Below are 20,000 nucleotides of genomic sequence, written 5' to 3'. Positions count from 1 at the left end.
CTCCCCTTTTAACTTGGAGGTTGAACCTCATTGAATTGAACACCTGGGGGTTGAACAGCTCACTCATTGAACCTATAAAGATTTGTTCATTCTCAAATTCCTTCAATAGTTTAATTTTCTTTGCACAATAATCCCCATCTAAAATATTGACAAACAAAACATTTGAATCTTTATATTTTTTAAGATACCCCATTTGTGCCATTACGAAATGATAAACTTCTCTTAATGCTCTTGTTTGACCACCTCCTGAGCCACAGGTTATTTTTTGTTAAGCCCCGCCCACTTTTCTTTAAGCCCCGCCCACTTTTGTTAAGCCCCGCCCACTTTCCGCAAGCTATTCAATAAGCCCCGCCCACTTTTCTTTAAGCCCCGCCCACTTTTCCTAAGCCCCGCCCACTTTTGCTAAGCTCCGCCCACTTTTCATAAGGTATTTTTTCTAAGCCACGCCCACTTTTCCTAAGCCCCGCCCACTTTTGCTAAGCTCCGCCCACTTTTCATGAGGTATTTTTTCTAAGCCACGCCCACTTTTCCTAAGCTCCGCCCACTTTTGCTAAGCTCCGCCCACTTTTCATGAGGTATTTTTTCTAAACCACGCCCACTTTTCCTAAGCCCCGCCCACTTTTGCTAAGCTCCGCCCACTTTTCATAAGGTATTTTTTCTAAGCCACGCCCACTTTTCCTAAGCTCCGCCTACTTTTGCTAAGCCCCGCCCACTCTTACATCATTTCCAGTTCATCTCTGACTCACAAAGAAATCACTAGAAAATTACAGGATGTTATGGTTTTGAAAAATTTCCTAATGAAGGGCTTGCAGGCTTGCAGGAATTTCCAAAGGAAACCACACCCACCAGTCTTTCTCTATAAAAGCTTCAAACCCAGGCTCCATTTTAAACATTTGTTCTTGCTGGCAATGGTGTTCTGTGTGCTTGTCTCGAACTCTCTGTCTTCTATGGAACTAAACCTTCAAGTTGATGAACTGGATTCAAACCTCTTATCTATTGAGGTAAGATTTTTTATTTTCCTATTTTCAAACTTTGATTGAAGCATACTCATTTAATAATTAAATAACTTAATTAATACATTATTATTTTCTCTCACAGGAAATTGTATCTGAAATACAAAAAGAAAATACTGCTTTTGCTACAACTTGGGGGGAAATTGTTGGCTTGGTTGAAGACCTTGAGTGGGAGGACTTTGGTGTTCCTTGGAACTCTCTGTCTTGTATGGAACTAAACCTTCAAGTTGATGAACTGGATTCAAACCTCTTATCTATTGAGGTAAGATTTTTTATTTTCCTATTTTCAAACTTTGATTGAAGCATACTCATTTAATAATTAAATAACTTAATTAATACATTATTATTTTCTCTCACAGGAAATTGTGTCTGAAATACGAAATGAAAATACTGCTTTTGCTACAACTTGGGGCGAAATTGTTGGCTTGGTTGAAGACCTTATGAGCGATCAAGACCCACAGAACGAGTTCGTCCTTGATGACCCAACCAAAGAGTTATACCTTGGAGACCAGCAAAATCCTGAAAAAGAGTTTTACAGCAATAGTACTCATTGTGAGTTATCAAGACAATACCCACTGAACAACTTATACCTTGATGAGCCAGAATACAAGTTTTACCTTGGAGACTCACAAATTTTGAAAAAATCAAGAAATGAGTTCTGCCTTGATGGTTTAAATAACTACCTTGGAGACTCAGGAAAAGAGTTCTGCCAAGATGGTTCTAAATATGGGGCCTACCTTGGAGACTCACAAATTTTGAAAAAATCAGTAAATGAGTTCTGCCTTGATGGTTTAAATAACTACCTTGGAGACTCAGGAAAAGGGTTCTGCCAAGATGGTTCTAAATATGGGGCCTACCTTGGAGACTCACAAATTTTGAAAAAATCAGTAAATGAGTTCTGCCTTGATGGTTTAAATAACTACCTTGGAGACTCAGGAAAAGGGTTCTGCCAAGATGGTTCTAAATATGGGTCCTACATTGATGTCTCACAAATTTTGAAAAAAATCAGTAAATGAGTTATCCTTAAGAGACTTTGTAAGTTGGTTTTACTTTGAATACTTGAAATGTGGGTTCTGGATTGATAACTCACAATGTGATACATATCTTGGAAACTCAACGGGAATGTGGTTATACCTTGAAGACTTGGAAAGTTGGGTTTATGTTGGACACTTGAAACTTTTTTGGGGGCTTTTATTTATTTATTTATTTATTTATTATTATTATTATTTTATTTATTTATATTTTGGAGACTTTTGGAGTTGCTATCACTCTTTGGGATCTAAACCTATCGATGTAGTTCTTTGTCGGATGGTGCTTGATGGGAGCAAGATCAAGAAAGTTCTGGGAAGAAAGTGCAGGCTTACTCCCCCTTTTTACGTCATCAAACCTGAAAGCCTTAAAAGACAGAATTGGAAGAAGAGAAAAAAAACAAAAAATATACATTGTTCGTTCTGGGAAGAAAGTGCAGGCTTACTCCCCCTTTCTACGTCATCAAACCTGAAAGCCTTAAAAGACAGAATTGGAAGAAGAAAAAAAAACGTAAAAATATATATATATATATATATATATATATAGGTGGAAATCTCATTTTGAAAAAGACATTGTGTTGGGCGAGGATTGAGTTGGGGTTGAGATTTTGAATGTGAGGGTTGGGGTTGAGATTTTGAATGTGAGGGTTGGGACACACACACATACACATCAACAAACAAAAGTTAAGCCTTGACTATTCAGTTGAGGATTCTGTGTTTGGGGTTCACAGATGTAAGAACGTCCACCCCTTGACACACATTATATACTGTTATACACCTCGGACTTGGCCCTCGAGTGTCCACAACGGTGTATAGTAGGAGGGAGTGAAGCGCCAACCTATTGCTCCCATTGCACACACACACACACACACAAACAAAAGTTAAGCCTTGACTATTCAGTTGAGGATTCTGTGTTTGGGGTTCACAGATCTAAGAACGTCCCCCTTGACACACATTATATACTGTAATACACCTCGGACTTGTCCCTCTAGTGTCCACAAAGGTGTATTATCTGCTTAGTTTTGTCTTTTGTAATTCCTGTGAATAAAATGAACCTAAAATCTCTTCCCCTTCCAAATCATATATTTTATAAGTCCAAGGAACTGTATCTATTACATCAACAATTTAAAAAAGTTCTTTCGTCCATCGTTCAGTAAAACCCTTTTCAAAATGAGATTTCCACCTATATATATTCTTACGATATCACCAACTTTGAACTTAGGTTTTCTGACATTAATCTCTTTTTCATATTTTAATTTTGTAAATGTTTCTGATGGCTTCATATTCGTTGACGTGTGAATCGTGTCATTATACTTATCCACAATATCCTGAATAAAAGATGACCATTGTTGTGAACCGAGTTGTGTGAATTTTTTATATAGTCTCTCTTTTAAGGTACGATTAAAACGTTCAACAACAACTGCCTTCCCTTCATTAAAGGTACTGTATAATGTAATACTGTTATTTTTTAGAAAATTCATAAATGTCTTGTTATAAAACTCTCTACCCTCATCAGTCCACAATTTCTTAGGTTTTCTCTTACTTTTATTAAATATCTGTTGAAAAGCTAACATAAGAGTATTACCTGTTTTGTTTTTTAAAGCGCCAACCCACGCATATCTACTCCTCAAATCAATAACGGTTAAAGCATACTTGTACCCCTTATCATTATTGAGTTCAATCAAATCAGCAGACCAGATATAATCAACTTCCTTGGAATAAACTTTCCTTCTCTGAAACTTTGTGAATATTGGTTTATGTAATTCATCAGCTAATTGCTCTTCAGTCTTAATGGCATCATTAGAGCCTATAAGTTTTTTGAATTTCCAAGTCCAAGTTTCAATTTAGCACTAATCATCTTCTTCACGATGAACCTATCAACTTTTTCTCTCAAGGTTGGATTTTGTATCAGAGACAAATTATACAACATTTCTCTATCGGCTTCATGCTTTTCTTCCAACGTTGTGGTATTCCCATAATCAATATCGTGTCTCATGCACACTTCATCAACTCTATTGATTGGTTTACTCCAGGATTTAGGATTGTCTGCCTCATCTAATCTTTTATCCAAGTTTGTGCCTGGACCACAGAAAGCATACCCTGGAAGATGTAATTCCCCTGGTATTCCAGTAGTTGTAAATTTACTTCCTGATAAAAACTTTTGTATATCTCCTCCGAGTTTGTGTTTGGAGATAAATTGATTTTTTTTTGAACCACACACCGAACATATACCTTTTTGTATAACCCTGTTATTTTTACTTTTAATATATGAAATATTTTTAGTATTAGTTTTCTTTTTACATTTGAGACAATAACTCATTTATTTATGAGAAAAATTTCTGCAGAGTGCAAAAACCTTTTTAGTTTCCAACATGCACATTTGAATCTTAATTTTTAAAACATAAAGAATCCTTAGAAATGCCTTCACTCTCTCCTCCATTTATTTAAGAAAAAACTTGAATTAAAATGAATAGCTTGACGATGCTAATAGTTTTGTTGAAAGTATTGCAAATAGACTTGTTAATTCTTTGTATTCCTCCTTGGTGGGTTGAGTTATTTTCTGTAATACCTCTATTCTTTTTTGAATCTCACTGGTTTCCATACTATAATATTTATTTATTCTCTCTCTTTCCTCCTCTCCTCCCTCTCTCTCTTCTCTTTTTCCTCCTTCTCTTTCTTCTCCCTCTCCTCCCTCTCTCTCTTCTCTTTTTCCTCCTTCTCTTTCTTCTCTCTTTCCTCCTTCTCTCTCTTCTCCTTTTCCTCCTTCTCTTTCTTCTCCCTCTCTCTCTTCTCTCTTTCCTCCCTCTCTCTATTCTCTCTTTCCTCCTTCTCTCTCTCCTCCTTCTCCTTTTCCTCCTCTTCCCTCTCTTCTTCAACTCCTTCCTCATCCCTTACTATACTTGAATCGTTTACACCCCATAGAATATTATACATATATTCATCAGGATTTCTTGTTATTCCTGTATCCAAAATAATTTTTTTTACAACAGGAAACCAATAAAATTTCTTTTGAATTTCTAAAAGAGCCTTACCTTTTCTTAACCTTATAATTTTTTCATTATTTAACATTCTAATTAAATCTAAAGTTGTCGGTTTATCAACATCAGCATAATGCCAATCTTTTATTGAAAATACCTCATTCTTATGTTGTAGAACATATTTATTAAAATACCGAATACCCTTTTCTTGAAGGTATGCTTGGACACAGAAATGATAATTTTCTTGAAGCCTTCTTGCTGTCATTTATGTATTAGAAATATATGTTAGAATAATATTATGGCACGAAACACCTCCCCATCTTCCCATAGTTAAATCATTTTGTATTTCCTTACTTATTATATATAATCCTGTTTTTTCTGTTTTCATGAGATAAACAAGGGCAAAACCATTATTATATTTACCCTTATTAAATTCTTTTATTTGTTGTTTACTAATCGTGGCTCCACAAAACTCATTCTCGATACCAAGTGGATAATATTCTTCCTTACGAGACTGATTTAATTGTTCCAGGTCTTCGAGGTTAATTTTAAATGACCAATTATACCCTAAATCATTCATATCATACCCCCATTGTTCTATTCTCATACAAACGATACGCCCTTCTTTATAAAAATTTATTTTAATTCGAACTGTGAATTCTGTATGACCTGGAGATAATATCAACACTTCTGTATCTTTAGAATACACAGCCGTTTTTATTTAAGTATATATATTGTGATAAATCGCTTAATCTCACCAAGTCATTCGCGTCAGTCGGGCTTGGATAATTTTTTAATTTATAAGCATTTTTCATGTTAATATTTTTGTTTATATTATATTTATGTCGTTCAGCCTGTGCCTTTGTGTAATAATTTGATAAATCAATATCCAGTTCTTGAGATACACCAAAGATAGAACCATCTTTACCAACATAAGTCATTTATATTAGATTAAAAATAATATCATAAAATTTTTTATTTTTGTTGAGTTGAAATAACACATATAGACATAATTGACCACAACACTTGGAATTTAATTCTTGGACTTGAAATGTTTGATAAACACCATTCTGTAAGAATTTTATGACTTCAACAGGTGGTGGAAGACCAAAACTATCAAAATAATATTTGTCTTGACTATTAAAAATACAAACCCAATGAGAACCGTTCCCATCATTATCTTCTAAGTTCATAATAATATTCTTTGTATGTTTCGACACATTTGTTAATTCATCTCTCATACAAATAACCACATTATGAATTTTTAATTTCTTACAATATTTTGGCAAGTTGTAAATTTGATGTTGTATTCTTTCCAAATTCTTTCAACCACTCATCAATGCTCATTTATTTATTAGAAAGATATAATCCATTACCTCTTTTCGTTAATTTTACACCTGCTTGTGCTATAGAAGAAAGCATATCTCCAACTAACAATCTCGCTTTATCAGGCAGACCTTCAAGTTTTTCAGCAAAATCTACAATTACACCACTTCCACTAATTTGTTTCTCCAACTCTTTGTTATGTCTTTCCAATTCTTTTTGAGCCTGGAGTTGAGCCTTCCTTTCGTTGGCAGTTTTGACCGCTGTTGAAATACCACCCGTCAATGCTCCAACCGCACTTAAACCAGCAAATAAAGGAATTAGAAATGGGAGAAATCCTCCACTCGTCTCTCTTATTGAATATTTTTTCAACATTGGTTTTGTCATTTTAATTTTAAGTGAGCCAGTGTCATTCAAGATTTTAACCTGTTCTCTTGTGAGCAAAACATCAATTCTTACTGCTCCTTTTCTCTGAATTGTATTAACGTTAATCGTACAAGGCTTTTGATTTTGAACACAAGATGATAGTTTATGAAGATTGATTTGATTAACATATACCCCAGTTGGTACTTTGCCACTCATTTATTTAACAAAAAAATTATGTGAGACTAATCATCACACCATTATCTGTATTAATCTGCAATTCTGTTTCTTCCAAAAGCAAACAATATGTATCAACTTCTTCACTCTCTCCTCTTTCAATGTATAGGGAAGTATCCACTCGATTAGACTTTATAGTTTCTTTTTGAGCGCTCAGGTCAAACGTATAGATTGTATACAAACTTTTAAATGCTGTCATATCCAAAATAGGTTCTTTATTTCCATTACTTTCACACACCTTTTGGTAAGACTTGTATGCTTCAGCAAAATCATTTTTTCCCAATTAATTTCCAATCTATCTCGTGGATAAAATGTTCCATCTAGAGAAACGCGAAGTTGTTTCACCTTAGCATTATCACTCAATGCATTATTCTTATCAGTCGCAGTATCACCATCTGGCTTTTTAAAAATCATCCACAGATATCGTGGCTTTCCTTCCAGAACACCCAAATTCCACGTGTAAGTAGTTTGATTGAGTTTAACGTGTTGACATCTTCTTTTGAGGTATGATACACTGAGTGGTTTCTTTGAGTTAAGTCTTCGATTCAACATCTCTTCTGTTTTAAGATTAGGAGTATATTCACTGATATACCAACTCATCTCCTCAATTACAAATTTATTCTGATCACCAAAAAGCATTACCAACACCAAAAAGCAATCTATTTTCATTATCATTCCTTTGTAGTTGAAATCTAATTTTAAGACCATACAGAACTTTATCATAATCACAAAATCCAAATATACCTTTAAGAGGAACTGCCACAGTAAAACTATTTTCTGCTTTTGTATCATCATTATACATTCCTTTCCTTTGAATATATCCAGGGTCTGTGTTTGTTCCCGTTGACATATCAGGAATAAAACCTTCGACAGACCCCTTTCCCATTCTATCACTGAATGTATAGAGTGTAAATTTAATCATTTCCGATACAGCAGAGACATAATCAACCGCTTCAACTTCTTGTGTTCCAATATACAATCGCACACTATCAAACATTTTCCAGAAGAAATCATTTACAAGTGTAGCGTTTGTGTTATTCCCAGCCTTAGTGAATTTAAATTTACACAACAAGAAACTTTCGGAGAGATTCAAATAGGTTTGTTGATTATTTATTTCAAAACTTTTTGTACCATTTGTATTCCAGTCTGTTCCAGTTATTGCATTTACCTTGAAGTAATCTTCTTTTTTAGTGGAGTTTGAGATAATAATAGTATCATCCAAATCATATATACTATCAATTGCTTCCATACTTGTATTTATTTAGGAAAAAAGATGTTAAAACTTTTGAAACCCTGATCCAAGTATTTGAATTATTTTCTGTCGTTCTTGGGGGGACAACTGAGTTTTACCTTTCTTAATTTCTTTTATTGCTTGTAATTTATGAGATTCTTTCTGAGCATCTTTTATACTCTTTACAGCACCTGCTACATTTCCCACAGCAGAAGCAGTTGAACCAATTAGGTCTTTATGTTTAAGAATAGTTGAACCAATACCCATGAGAGTATCAATTATCCCATCTCCTCTAAATTGATGTCCGACACCCCTTTGTCTCTTAGGTTTATAGTATCCTCTACCAAGATACATACCTTCACCCTTGTAGTACGGGGAAAGGAACATCCCATCCCCTGTAATTATTTTATATTTTCCCAACTCGTGCTTCCTCACAATAACCATCGTATTTATTTATTGAAAAACTTCACGTAGGTGAATTCTGATGGATATAACTTCTCCATTAAAAGAAATCACACGATTATCTTGGTCGGTTATCCTAAAATTTACTCTGTGTATGGTTTTTCCTGACACAGGTAGATAAACCAAATTTTTAGGCTCCATATTGAATTTATAACCAATTGGGGTTGAGTATGCGCTGAATGAAAATATTGTATTTGTTTTTAATCCATCATTATAAGCACCATCAATCAAATCACAGTGAATTAACACCGAATTTATTCCTGAGGATATTTGAATGACATTATCACTGTAAAACGTCCCATTAGTTTCAATCTTTTTGAGGAGAAACCTAATAACTCTCTAAATGAATTATCAATTGTGAAATCAACCTTGTAGTTATTTTTAACTTTAATCGTTGATTTTGAAGTATGTTTTTGAATGTTTATAACAATATTTTTTGGTTCATCACCCTGTTCTTTCATAAGACGAGCAATTTCGGAAGATATTTGAGAAATCTCGTATGCTCCGGGTGAGACTGTTATCGTTTTGTATCCACTTCCCGGATTATAACTAAACTTGTCATTTTTCTCGGTTATATTAAATAAGGTATTATAAGTCTCCATGGACAATAAAGATGCCTCATATTCTTTTGTTGTGTCAAGTTGTAGTGGGTATGGGAATGAAGATGTGTGATCGCTTGTTGTGAAATTAAAACTCAGGATTGTGCTTCTCATCTGATTTAATATGAGATAAAATTTCTTTATATTGAGATTTATTAATTATTTTCATGTTCATCAACTGGTCTAAAATGGCTGATGCTTCATTAAAACAATTATTATTTCCAGCCTTCTTACTGCCGAACAACAATAACAGTCTATTAACTAATTGCGATGGGTCATTTGGAAGAAAACTAATACCTGAACCAAGGATACTTAAAGCCTGAATAATGTGTTTCTCCTTCTCATTCTTCCTACTTTTACCAGAAAGAATAACCTTATAATTTAGAGTGTTCAGCAAATCAATATATACTCTATCATCATTATTTTCCATATCCAATGGTTTATCAATATACTTTGATTCATCCCTCACAGTTGAACCTTGTCTTCCATCTTTTGTGAGAAGAAACATTAATCTCGGAGTTAGTTTAACAGGGGGTTGAGCAGAACTTAAGAACCTTAATTCATCATTAAATATCAATACCTTTTCTTGAACAAGATGAAATATTGCTGGTTGTTCTGTTGGAATGAGTCCTGCTTTGGTTTTTGAATCTGCTGAATATTCATTGTTTTGAACAGCATTCACAATATAATCAGGGGGTTGATTAATCTCTTCCAGTTGTTGAAATAAACCTTCATCATGTTCTAATTCTCCAATATGCTCTAATTCTTCCTCCGTCATTTGACTGAAATCTTTTAACATTTGGAGCTTTCTGGGAGTATATTCTACTGTGGGAACTGTGGAAACATCTTTCATTTTTTCTTGGGAAGTTTTTAAAAGTGGTTTAAAAAATTTCTCTTGTTTTTTTTCAAATGCTTCTTCGCCCGTTAGTTTCTGTCTGCGTTTCTTCTTTATGTCTTCCTGTTGTTTTACAACTTTTGAAACCAACTCTTGATGTTCCTTAAATCTTCTTGCTCTTTCTTTTGTATCCATTTATTTATTGTAAAATATCATTTAATGAATTGTAAAGATCAACAGGGAAATTTTCCTTTTCTTCATCATTCAAGTAGATGTGTTCAAATAAATCCTTTTCTTTAAATATTTCATCAAATTCTTTATTAACATTAATGCGAGTTGTAATTTCTTCTTCACTAATCCTTGCATCTCTGCTTTTCATACGTTTGTGTTGAGTTTCTTCATCAACATCAAAACCGAATGATAAAATCTTCACTCCGCTCAGATATTTAATAATTTGTCTCGTTCCTTCTGGATTAGTTTCTAATATCCCAACACCACCAGATTTTAGTTTCTTTAACTCACTCTTACAATGTGAATATTTTGTTGTACCAAGAGAAACCTCCTCAAATATTTGTCCTTCATTCCTCAATCGCATATGTTCCTCCACTGAAATATAGTGATAATCTTCACCTTTTACTTCTCCAGGTCTTATTGCTCTAGTTGTTGTTGATACAATGCGTATCACGGGGTGTTTTTTAAGTAAATTTACAATATTCTCATTTGTACTACACAAGAACCTTGATTTATGAAAGTTTTTTCCAGAAGCAGATTTACCCACAAGATTTATAATAATAGTTGTCATTTATATATGTAATTGCTTATAAAACAAAAAATATATCCCTTAATATCTCATCTTGTTTCACAACAATATATTTATATTTTTCAGTCGTGTGCTTCATATAATCCTCAAATTTCTTTTTACTACATAATGTAGAACAATTATCTCTCCAAAAATTATTGATATCTATTGAATTTAACTTGAATAAAATAAAAGTATTAGCATTGTTTCTGATGGAACGACGAGGAAGTTGAAAGTACGATTGACTAAGATAAATACAATTACAAGAAGAATGTCTCCCTCTTGTGTAGTAGCTGTCCATTACCGTTTGGTTTCTCTCATTAACACAATCATCAAAGATAACGAGGTTCTTTTTTTGATTTATCCAAATCTTGGGGAGACGGTATATCATCCGTATTATCACTAAGAATACAAGTTATAAGATTTGATTTCTTTTTACATCTCTGTGTATCACAAAATAGTTGAATTATATCTTCAATGTTATAATCATTTAGGTTTTTTTGACGTTTAAATAAACCTATTATATCTTCTTTTTGAAGACCAGCATTAAAACCTTGTGAGAGTAGTTGATACTCTGGTTGAAAACTCGACTTTGTGAAAATTATTAAATTATCATAATCTAAAAAGTTGGGAGTGAGGAGCATTTTAAAAGTAAGCAGGTTTTTCCACATCCACTTGAACCAACTATGAGACATCTTAATGAATTTGGGAGATTTTTATGGTTGTTAAATTTTATCTTATTTTCCCAAATAGGTAAAAAATCATTCATTTATATATTTGAAAAACAGGTTATTTAATTTATTATTGGCTTTTTTAGAAACTCTATATTTTATCCTAAGTTCAGGTTTAATTTCAAGATAATCCATTATTTTATTTATACAATATCTTGTGTTGATATTTCCCTGAAAATTACATCCATGAATAATATACAACAACAATCCTTTGAACATTTCTCTTATACGTTCAGTTTCTTCCCTTGTAAGGAAAGGTGTGTTATCATCCTCATACTTTACATTCATTTCTCTAATCAATCTTGTAAAGTAATTCAATTTTTTTGTAAATCTAAAAAAATTATTTTCCTTTTTATATTTTTTATTATCATTAATTAGAAGATAATCACAGAATATACATTGTTTATAGGCTTTTGACTCTGTGTTTAATCCCCGTCTTTCACACGCAGGACAATTCTCAAATTTGTCATATGGAGAATCAGGAAAGTCTAGCATATTTATAAAGTAAAACTTTACTTAAACTGAAATTCATCTATACTTTCAGTTGTATATTACCATCGATATCGATATACTTTTTTTCATTATCAGATTCAACGACAACATTTTTTATATTAAAGGTAATTTTAAAATTATCGTTAACTACTATTTAACGAAATGTCATTTCACCTGATATATTAACATCCTTTATTTCATCAAGATTTACATCTTTAGGGTTGTTGAAAAAAATACAAATTTCTCCTTGCATATTACAGATGGTCTTATCTTTTCTTTCTAAAGCTTCATCCATAAGGTTTTTGTTCTTTGATACTTTTTCTTGTTTCATTGCTTTTTCTAGTTTTGAATATATTACTAGAAGGAGAGGAGAAACTTTTGTTAGAGATACTTTAATTGATGTTCTACCAGGTATACTAAAAGCCCTTCCACTGAAGGAAATTGAAGAACTCATATTATTTACCATAATAGTTTTTATCCAATAGTTGTTATATTTATCTTTGTTCAATTTTACATCCTTGACATATTTCTCAGTATCTTTAACAGATGAAGAGATTGATTGAAACTTGTCTTTTGTGTCTTGAAACATTGTATTTATTAAGTGAAAAAGTTGGAGGATAAAATGTTTTTAAGCACAGATTCACCTATAAATTAAACGAAATTTTCATCAAGAAAATTTTAGTTTAAGCAAAGTTTTATTCTATAAATATGGTGAATACAACGTACTGCGATGTTTGTAATCACGAATATAAACATTATAGAAAACACCTCCGAACCAACAAACACACATTTAATCTATTTCATCAAATATCTCCTCTTGAGTTGGAAAGAAAACATTGTGATATCTGTTCAAAGGATGTTTTGAAGAGTAGTTATAATCAACATCTTCAATCACAAAAACACAAGAAAAATGAGTTTAAAGTAAAGGGAGACTATTATATTAAAAACACTGATGAGGCATTTAAAGGGCATATAAAAATAAGGATTTTTCAATTTGGAGAACCCGGTCCATCATCAATAGCTGAATCAATTGAAATAGTGAAACCCGATGTTGAAAAATTTATTAAAAAGACATTAAAAGAAATGAAAACTTTAAAGTTTTATATGGGAGTGAAAATGAATATGAAAAGACAAGATGAAGAACAAACTCCTTATATGAGAACAGATCTTCATTTTATAACATCATTTCAAGATTTTTTGAATAGTGGGGTTTATGAAGAACTATCAAGACAAGAGGAGGATGTTGATAATACAGTGGTAGGAAGTGGATTCAATATTAAAAAAATCATCTTTTTAGATATACACATTCTAAAATCAAACCCTCTTAAAGCTTCTTCTTATATTGAATTACCAAAAGAAATAAAACTAAAGAAGGCAGTTGTTAATATTAAGAACAATGATAATAAATGTTTTCTCTGGTCTGTTCTTGCTCACTTACATCCACCAAAATGTAATTCAGAAAGAGTAAAACAATATATGAAATATGAGAATACCTTGGACATTAAAGATTTTAAATTCCCAATGCCATTAACAGATATTCCTAAATTTGAGAAAAAGAATAATCTTTCTATTAATGTATATGGATTAACGGATACAAACAAAGTTCAAATATTAAAAATTTCAAACAACTATAAAAATGAAGAAACACACATTGACCTTTTATATTTTAGTTTTGGAAAGAATTCACATTACACATACATCAATAATTTATCAAGATTAATCTCTTCTCAGGTATTCAGAACAGCAAACAAAATATATCCTTGTAAGCGATGTCTTAATTCATTTCATACAAAAGAACGATTAGAACAACATTCAAAATATTGTAGTAATCATAAATCAGCTGTAATTACAATGCCTAAACCTGGTGAAAAGATTTATTTTGAAGATTATAATAAATCTATCATGCACCCATTTGTGATATACGCTGATTTTGAATGTATCCTTAAAAAGATAAATACTGCTTCTCTAATCCAAAAGAACCATATACAAATAAATATCAAAAACATATTCCTTGTGGTTTCTGTTATTATATCAAATCATCTGTTGGAGAAAAGTATAACAAACTTGAACATTATCGTGGAAAAAATGCTTCACAAGAGTTTATAAAACGATTAGAAAAGGATTGTATAAGACTCACTAAATTAATGAAAGAAACAAATGAACCGATGAAATTAACCAAAGAAGAAAAATTAGAATTTAGAATGAACAATATCTGTCATATTTGTGAGGGGGAAATTAAGGAGTCTAAAGTTAGAGACCATTGTCATCTTACTGGTAAATATAGAGGTCCCGCTCATTCCTGTTGTAATCTTAATTATAAATTACCTTCTTTTTGTTCAGTCTTTCTTCACAACAGCGCCAACTATGATACACATCTATTTATAAATGAACTTTCAAAAACACCAGGGAATATTTCTGCTATAACAAACACAAGTCAAAAGTATATTTCATTTTCAAAAATGATATTCACAAAACCTTTAACTCGTATTAGGTTTTTAGATTCTTACAAGTTTATGGGAACACCACTAGCCTACCTCGCATCAAATCTAAGCTCCACGGACTCTTTTCCAAATCTTAATTCATTCTTTCCAAAAGAGGAAATTCTCACTCAAGAGGAAATTCAGATTAAAGAGAGAATTCAAAGTAAAGAGGAAACTCTAATTAATGAAGAAATTCTAACTGAAGATGAAATTCTAATTATAAAGAAAATTCGAACTAAAGAGGAAATTCAGATTAAAGATGAAATTCTGATTAAAGAAGGAATTCTTACGAGAGAGGAAATTCAAACAAGGAATGAAATTCAAAGTAAAGAGAAAATTCTTACAAGTAAGGGAATTTATCCTTATGATTATATGGATTCATTTATGAGATTTAAAGAAACACAACTTCCTTCAAAAGAAAGTTTCTATAATAACCTTTATGAAGAAGAGATAAGTGATAAGGAATATAAACACGCACAAGAAATATGGAAAATATTTAAGATAAAGAACCTTGGAGAATATCACGATTTATATCTAAAAACAGATGTTTTATTGTTAGCTGATGTGTTTGAAGCTTTTAGATCACTCTGTCATAATAAAAATTGTTATGGATTAGATCCTGCCCACTATTTCACAGCTCCTGGTTTAGCTTGGAGTGCAATGTTGAAAATGACAAAACAAGATATAGATTTAATCAGTGATGTGGATATGCTTTTGATGATTGAGAAGTCCAAGAGAGGTGGAATATCACAAGTATGTTCAAAAAGATATGCTAAAGCAAATAATAAATATCTTCCAAATTATGATAGTGAAAAAGATAGTAATTATTTGATGTATTTTGATGCTAATAATTTGTATGGATGGGCAATGTCTCAATCTCTGCCTTATGGTAAATTAGAGTGGGTGGAAGAAAAGGATTATGAAAAGGCTTTGATGAATATTGTTATTTCTTCTCAAGAGGAATTGAATGACGAAGAAGAAGGTTATTATTTTGAAGTTGATTTGAGGTACCCGAGTGATCTTCATAATAAGCATAAAGATCTTCCTTTTGCATGTGAGAAAGAAACTCCAAAGAAAGAATGGTTAAGTGATTATCATAAAAGTTTTAATATTAAAGGTAAATCAACAGAAAAGTTATTAACAACATTCTATGATAAAGAGGGATATGTTTTGCATCAGAGAAGCTTAAAACAGTTTTTGAGAGAAGGATTGAGAGTAGCTAAAATTCATAGAGTTTTAAAATTTAAACAAAGTCCTTGGGTGAAAAAGTATATTCAATTTAATACAGATATGAGAGCAAATACAAAAAGAAAATTTGAAGGGGACTTTTATAAATTAATGAATAATGCTGTATTTGGAAAGACTATGGAAAATGTTAGAAACAGGCAAAACATTAGATTCGCAACATCTTGGAAAGAAGCTTCGAGATTGATAAATAAACCAAGTTTTGAGAGAGAAGAGGTTTTTTCAGAGAACTTTTCTGCAATTCATATGAAAAAGGAAAGTATTGTAATGGATAAACCAATTTATATTGGAACAGCAGTTCTTGATTTATCAAAGATATTGATGTATGATTATTTGTATAATGACTTAAAGAAAGAGTATGGTGAAAATGTTTCATTGTTGTATATGGATACTGATAGTTTTATCCTAGATATAAAAACTGATGATGTTTATGAAGATATGAAGAAAAATATTGGAGTATATGATACAAGTAATTTCAGCAAGAAGAGTGAGTTATTTTCCAAAAAGAATGAAAAGGTTATTGGTAAGTTTAAGGATGAGTTGGGTGGAAAAGTAATGAGTGAGTTTATTGGATTGAGAGCAAAGGCATATGCTTATAAGTATGGTGAACAGATTGATAAGAGGTTAAAGGGAATAAAGAAATATGTAATAAAGAAATCAATAACTTTTAGAAATTATTATAATTGTTTGATGAATAAGAAAGAAGAATATAGGAAAATGAATACAATAAGAAGTTATAAACATAACATATATAGTGAAGAAGTAAATAAAAAGGCATTAGGAGCCTTTGATGATAAGAGATTTATTTTAGATAATGGAATAGATTGTGTTCCATATGGATATTGTATGATAGAGTGTATAAAATAGATTATGTTTTAACGATGGGAAGATGGGTTAGGGTTTTTTAAGGGCTACCGCCGCGTTTTTTCACAATATATAAATGGTTAAACCAAGTATTAATCAAACTAAAGAGTGGAGAAAATCTCAGTCTTGGTATATAAATGGAAAACATAATGAATGTGAAAAATATCAAATAAGTCTTATTGAAAAAATAACTAAAACAAAGGTAAATAAAACAAATAAGCGAATTAATTTAAAAACTAGTAAGTTAGAGGATGTAAAGAAAAAAATGAATATCCTTGAATGGACTGAAAACTTTGATGGTTATCAATTGAACAATGAAAAAACAATTTACTATAATCTCAAAATGATATGTGGCTCAGGAGGTGGTCAGATGAGAGCATTAAGAGAAGTTTATCATTTCGTAATGGCACAAATGGGGTATCTTAAAAAATACAAAGATTCAAATGTTTTGTTTGTCAATATTTTAGATGGGGATTATTGTGCAAAGAAAATTAAACTATTGAAGGAATTTGAGAATGAACAAATCTTTATAGGTTCAATGAGTGAGCTGTTCAACCCCCAGGTGTTCAATTCATTGAGGTTCAACCTCCAAGTTAAAAGGGGAGACAAATAAATATACCTTGGGATAAAAAGGGGGGTTTATTTTTAGGGAAAAAAAATATGAATCGCTGAAAATCCCCCATTCATTTACATGGGGAAAAGTGAGCCAGAATCAGTATTCTTACCCTACTCACCCACACGTACACGCACATACACACACACATACACGCACATACACACATATACACACACGTACACGCACATATACACACATGCGTACACGCACATAGACACACACACGCGTACACGCACATACACACACAAACGTTCACGCACAAACACACACACACACGCGCGCGTACACGCACAAACACACACACATGCATACACGCACAAACACACACACACACACACACGCACACACACATGCGCGCATTCTCACACACTCACACATACACACACGCGTGCACACACGCACATACACACACACGCGTACACGCACACACACACACACACACGCACTTACACGCACATACACACACGCGCACATACACACATACACACACACACACACACACACACACACACACGCGCGTACACGCACATACACACATAGACACGCACATACACACACACGTGCACACACGCACATATACACACACGCGAACACGCACACACACACACGCACATACGCACATACACACGCACATACACACATGCACGTACACGCACATACACACATATACAATCACGTACACGCACATACACACACATGCGTACACGCACATAGACACACACACACACGCTTACACGTACATACACACACAAACGTACACGCACAAACACACACACACGCACAAACACTCATACACACGGACACAGAAACACCACACACACACAAACACACACACACACACACACACACACACACACACACACACACACACACACACACACACACACACACACACACACACACACACACACACACACACACACACGCGCACACACACACACACACACACAGACACACACAAGCATGCACACACGCACATACACACACACGCGTACACGCACACACACACACACGCATACACGCGTGTACACGCACATACACACGCACATACACACAAACACACACACACACACACACGGTTCGTTTCGCATTTATACGTCATTTTGAAATTCCCGTGTTCCATGTGAACGTGACAGATTCGTGATGTCTTTCAAAAAGGGCAGACCATGATGTGCCGGTGCCAATCATGCAATGGGTAAATAAAATGCCTCACGATCTTCAGAATATGTCGGTGTCAATCTCTGGTCTCCTCGGATATGGAACCAAAAAGGTGGATTTGGACCGGGCCAAGGTCACGAGGACTTTTGAACGGTTCATGTCCTCCTTATAAAGAGACACTGAATCACCACCGAAGGTTCGACTTCCAGTCGGAGGAACACACTTCAAGAAGAAACAAATATTAAACATGTGAATGCGACCACGTGACCTCATGAAACCGACCTGGTTCAAAAATAAAATTAAATAAACGCTCGAGCCAGGTAGGAGTCGAACCTACAATCTTCTGATACGTAGTCAGACGCGTTATCCATTGCGCCACTGGCCCACCTGACGAATGATGTTCATCTCTTTACCCAAATGATGAAATGACGGTGAGATGAACACAAAGGTTCAGGGAAATATGGTCACCAACTTCTCCTGTGGGAATGTGAATCATTAACACATGTTAATGAAACCAATGTGGAGTGATGTTAAAATGTGCTGCTCAAAACAATCCACCCAGACCCCAAATCTGTCAAGAATAAAATATTCTTTCACTCCACACCTGCATGGACTTCTCCCCATCACCTGTGACGGTTCATCTCATCAAGTTCTTCCTCCACATAAAACTTCTTCCTCTTTTTAAACTTTCCCCTCATCTTCCTCAACACTTTCTGGCAAACAGTTCTACATCCGAATTGACTCTGCAGGAGTTAAACATCAACTCTCTCTTCTTGATCTTCCCCCGTGATCTCATTCTCTTCCCCTCCATCCTGTGAACATCACAATCTGCAGACATATTTGAGGCAAGTCTGTGTGTGTGTGTATGTGTGCGCTTCTTCTGAAAAGCAGACCACACCATTTGACCCAGACATCTCAAACTTGTCTTTAAGACTGTTCACTCCACCAGGGTGGTTTTACATTTTAAACCTCCCCCCACACCCCTCATTCCCCTCCCCCACCACCAACAGGTGCTTGCTTCCATATAGCGGGTACACCCTTTCACCAATAAGGCACACTCACACTTTGCATGATGTGTCCACTCCTCCAGGATAGTTTTGCACTTTGCCCCAACTCCACGCCCAACCCCACCCCCATTAGCCCAATCACACTCCAACTGTGTGTGTGTCTCTTCTGATTTGACAGCCACACCTTTTGACCCATGGGTGCTCAAACCTTCCCCAAAGACTTTTCACTCACCTCTGGTGGTTTTGCATGATAAAATCCACCCACAAACTACCAAACCCCCCACGCACACACACACACACACACACACACACACGAACATGCACAAACACACACACACACACGCACACACACACGCGCACACACGCACATACACACACACACACGCGTACACGCACACACACACACACATGCGCGTACACGCACATACACACACACGCACATACAGACATACACACGCACATACACACATACACGCACATACACACATGCACATACACACACCCACACGTACACGCACATACACACACACGTACACGCA

General features: G+C 34.0%; 1 protein-coding gene and 1 non-coding gene across 2 annotated transcripts; one reads left to right on the top strand and one right to left on the bottom strand.

Annotated features, from left to right (window-relative positions):
- Positions 1-835: 835 nt before the first annotated feature.
- LOC147007243 (uncharacterized) lies at positions 836-2,029 on the top strand. The gene is made up of 3 exons (XM_085867480.1): positions 836-1,001; positions 1,099-1,275; positions 1,373-2,029. Exons 1-3 carry the CDS (start codon positions 909-911, stop codon positions 2,027-2,029), a joined length of 927 nt encoding a protein of 308 aa, XP_085723606.1. The 5' UTR covers positions 836-908.
- Positions 2,030-18,766: 16,737 nt separating this feature from the next.
- Positions 18,767-18,839, bottom strand: TRNAR-ACG (transfer RNA arginine (anticodon ACG)). Its single transcript has one exon. It is a non-coding gene; the product is annotated as a tRNA-Arg (tRNA).
- Positions 18,840-20,000: the final 1,161 nt, after the last annotated feature.

This window comes from Eptatretus burgeri, unplaced genomic scaffold (assembly GCF_056783735.1).
Source record: "Eptatretus burgeri isolate ZD-2024b unplaced genomic scaffold, Ebu_testis_v1 Ebu_testis_scaffold_368, whole genome shotgun sequence".
In the NCBI taxonomy this organism is placed as follows: Eukaryota; Metazoa; Chordata; class Myxini; order Myxiniformes; family Myxinidae; genus Eptatretus; species Eptatretus burgeri.
This window is presented reverse-complemented; position numbering and strand designations above follow the sequence as displayed.

Excerpts from the sequence above, each read along its gene's own strand:
- LOC147007243 (XM_085867480.1), top strand. The coding sequence starts at position 909 with ATGGTGTTCTGTGTGCTTGTCTCGAACTCTCTGTCTTCTATGGAACTA. Across the intron at positions 1,002-1,098 it reads CAAACCTCTTATCTATTGAG|GAAATTGTATCTGAAATACA; the intron begins GTAAGATTTTTT and ends TTTCTCTCACAG. Across the intron at positions 1,276-1,372 it reads CAAACCTCTTATCTATTGAG|GAAATTGTGTCTGAAATACG; the intron begins GTAAGATTTTTT and ends TTTCTCTCACAG.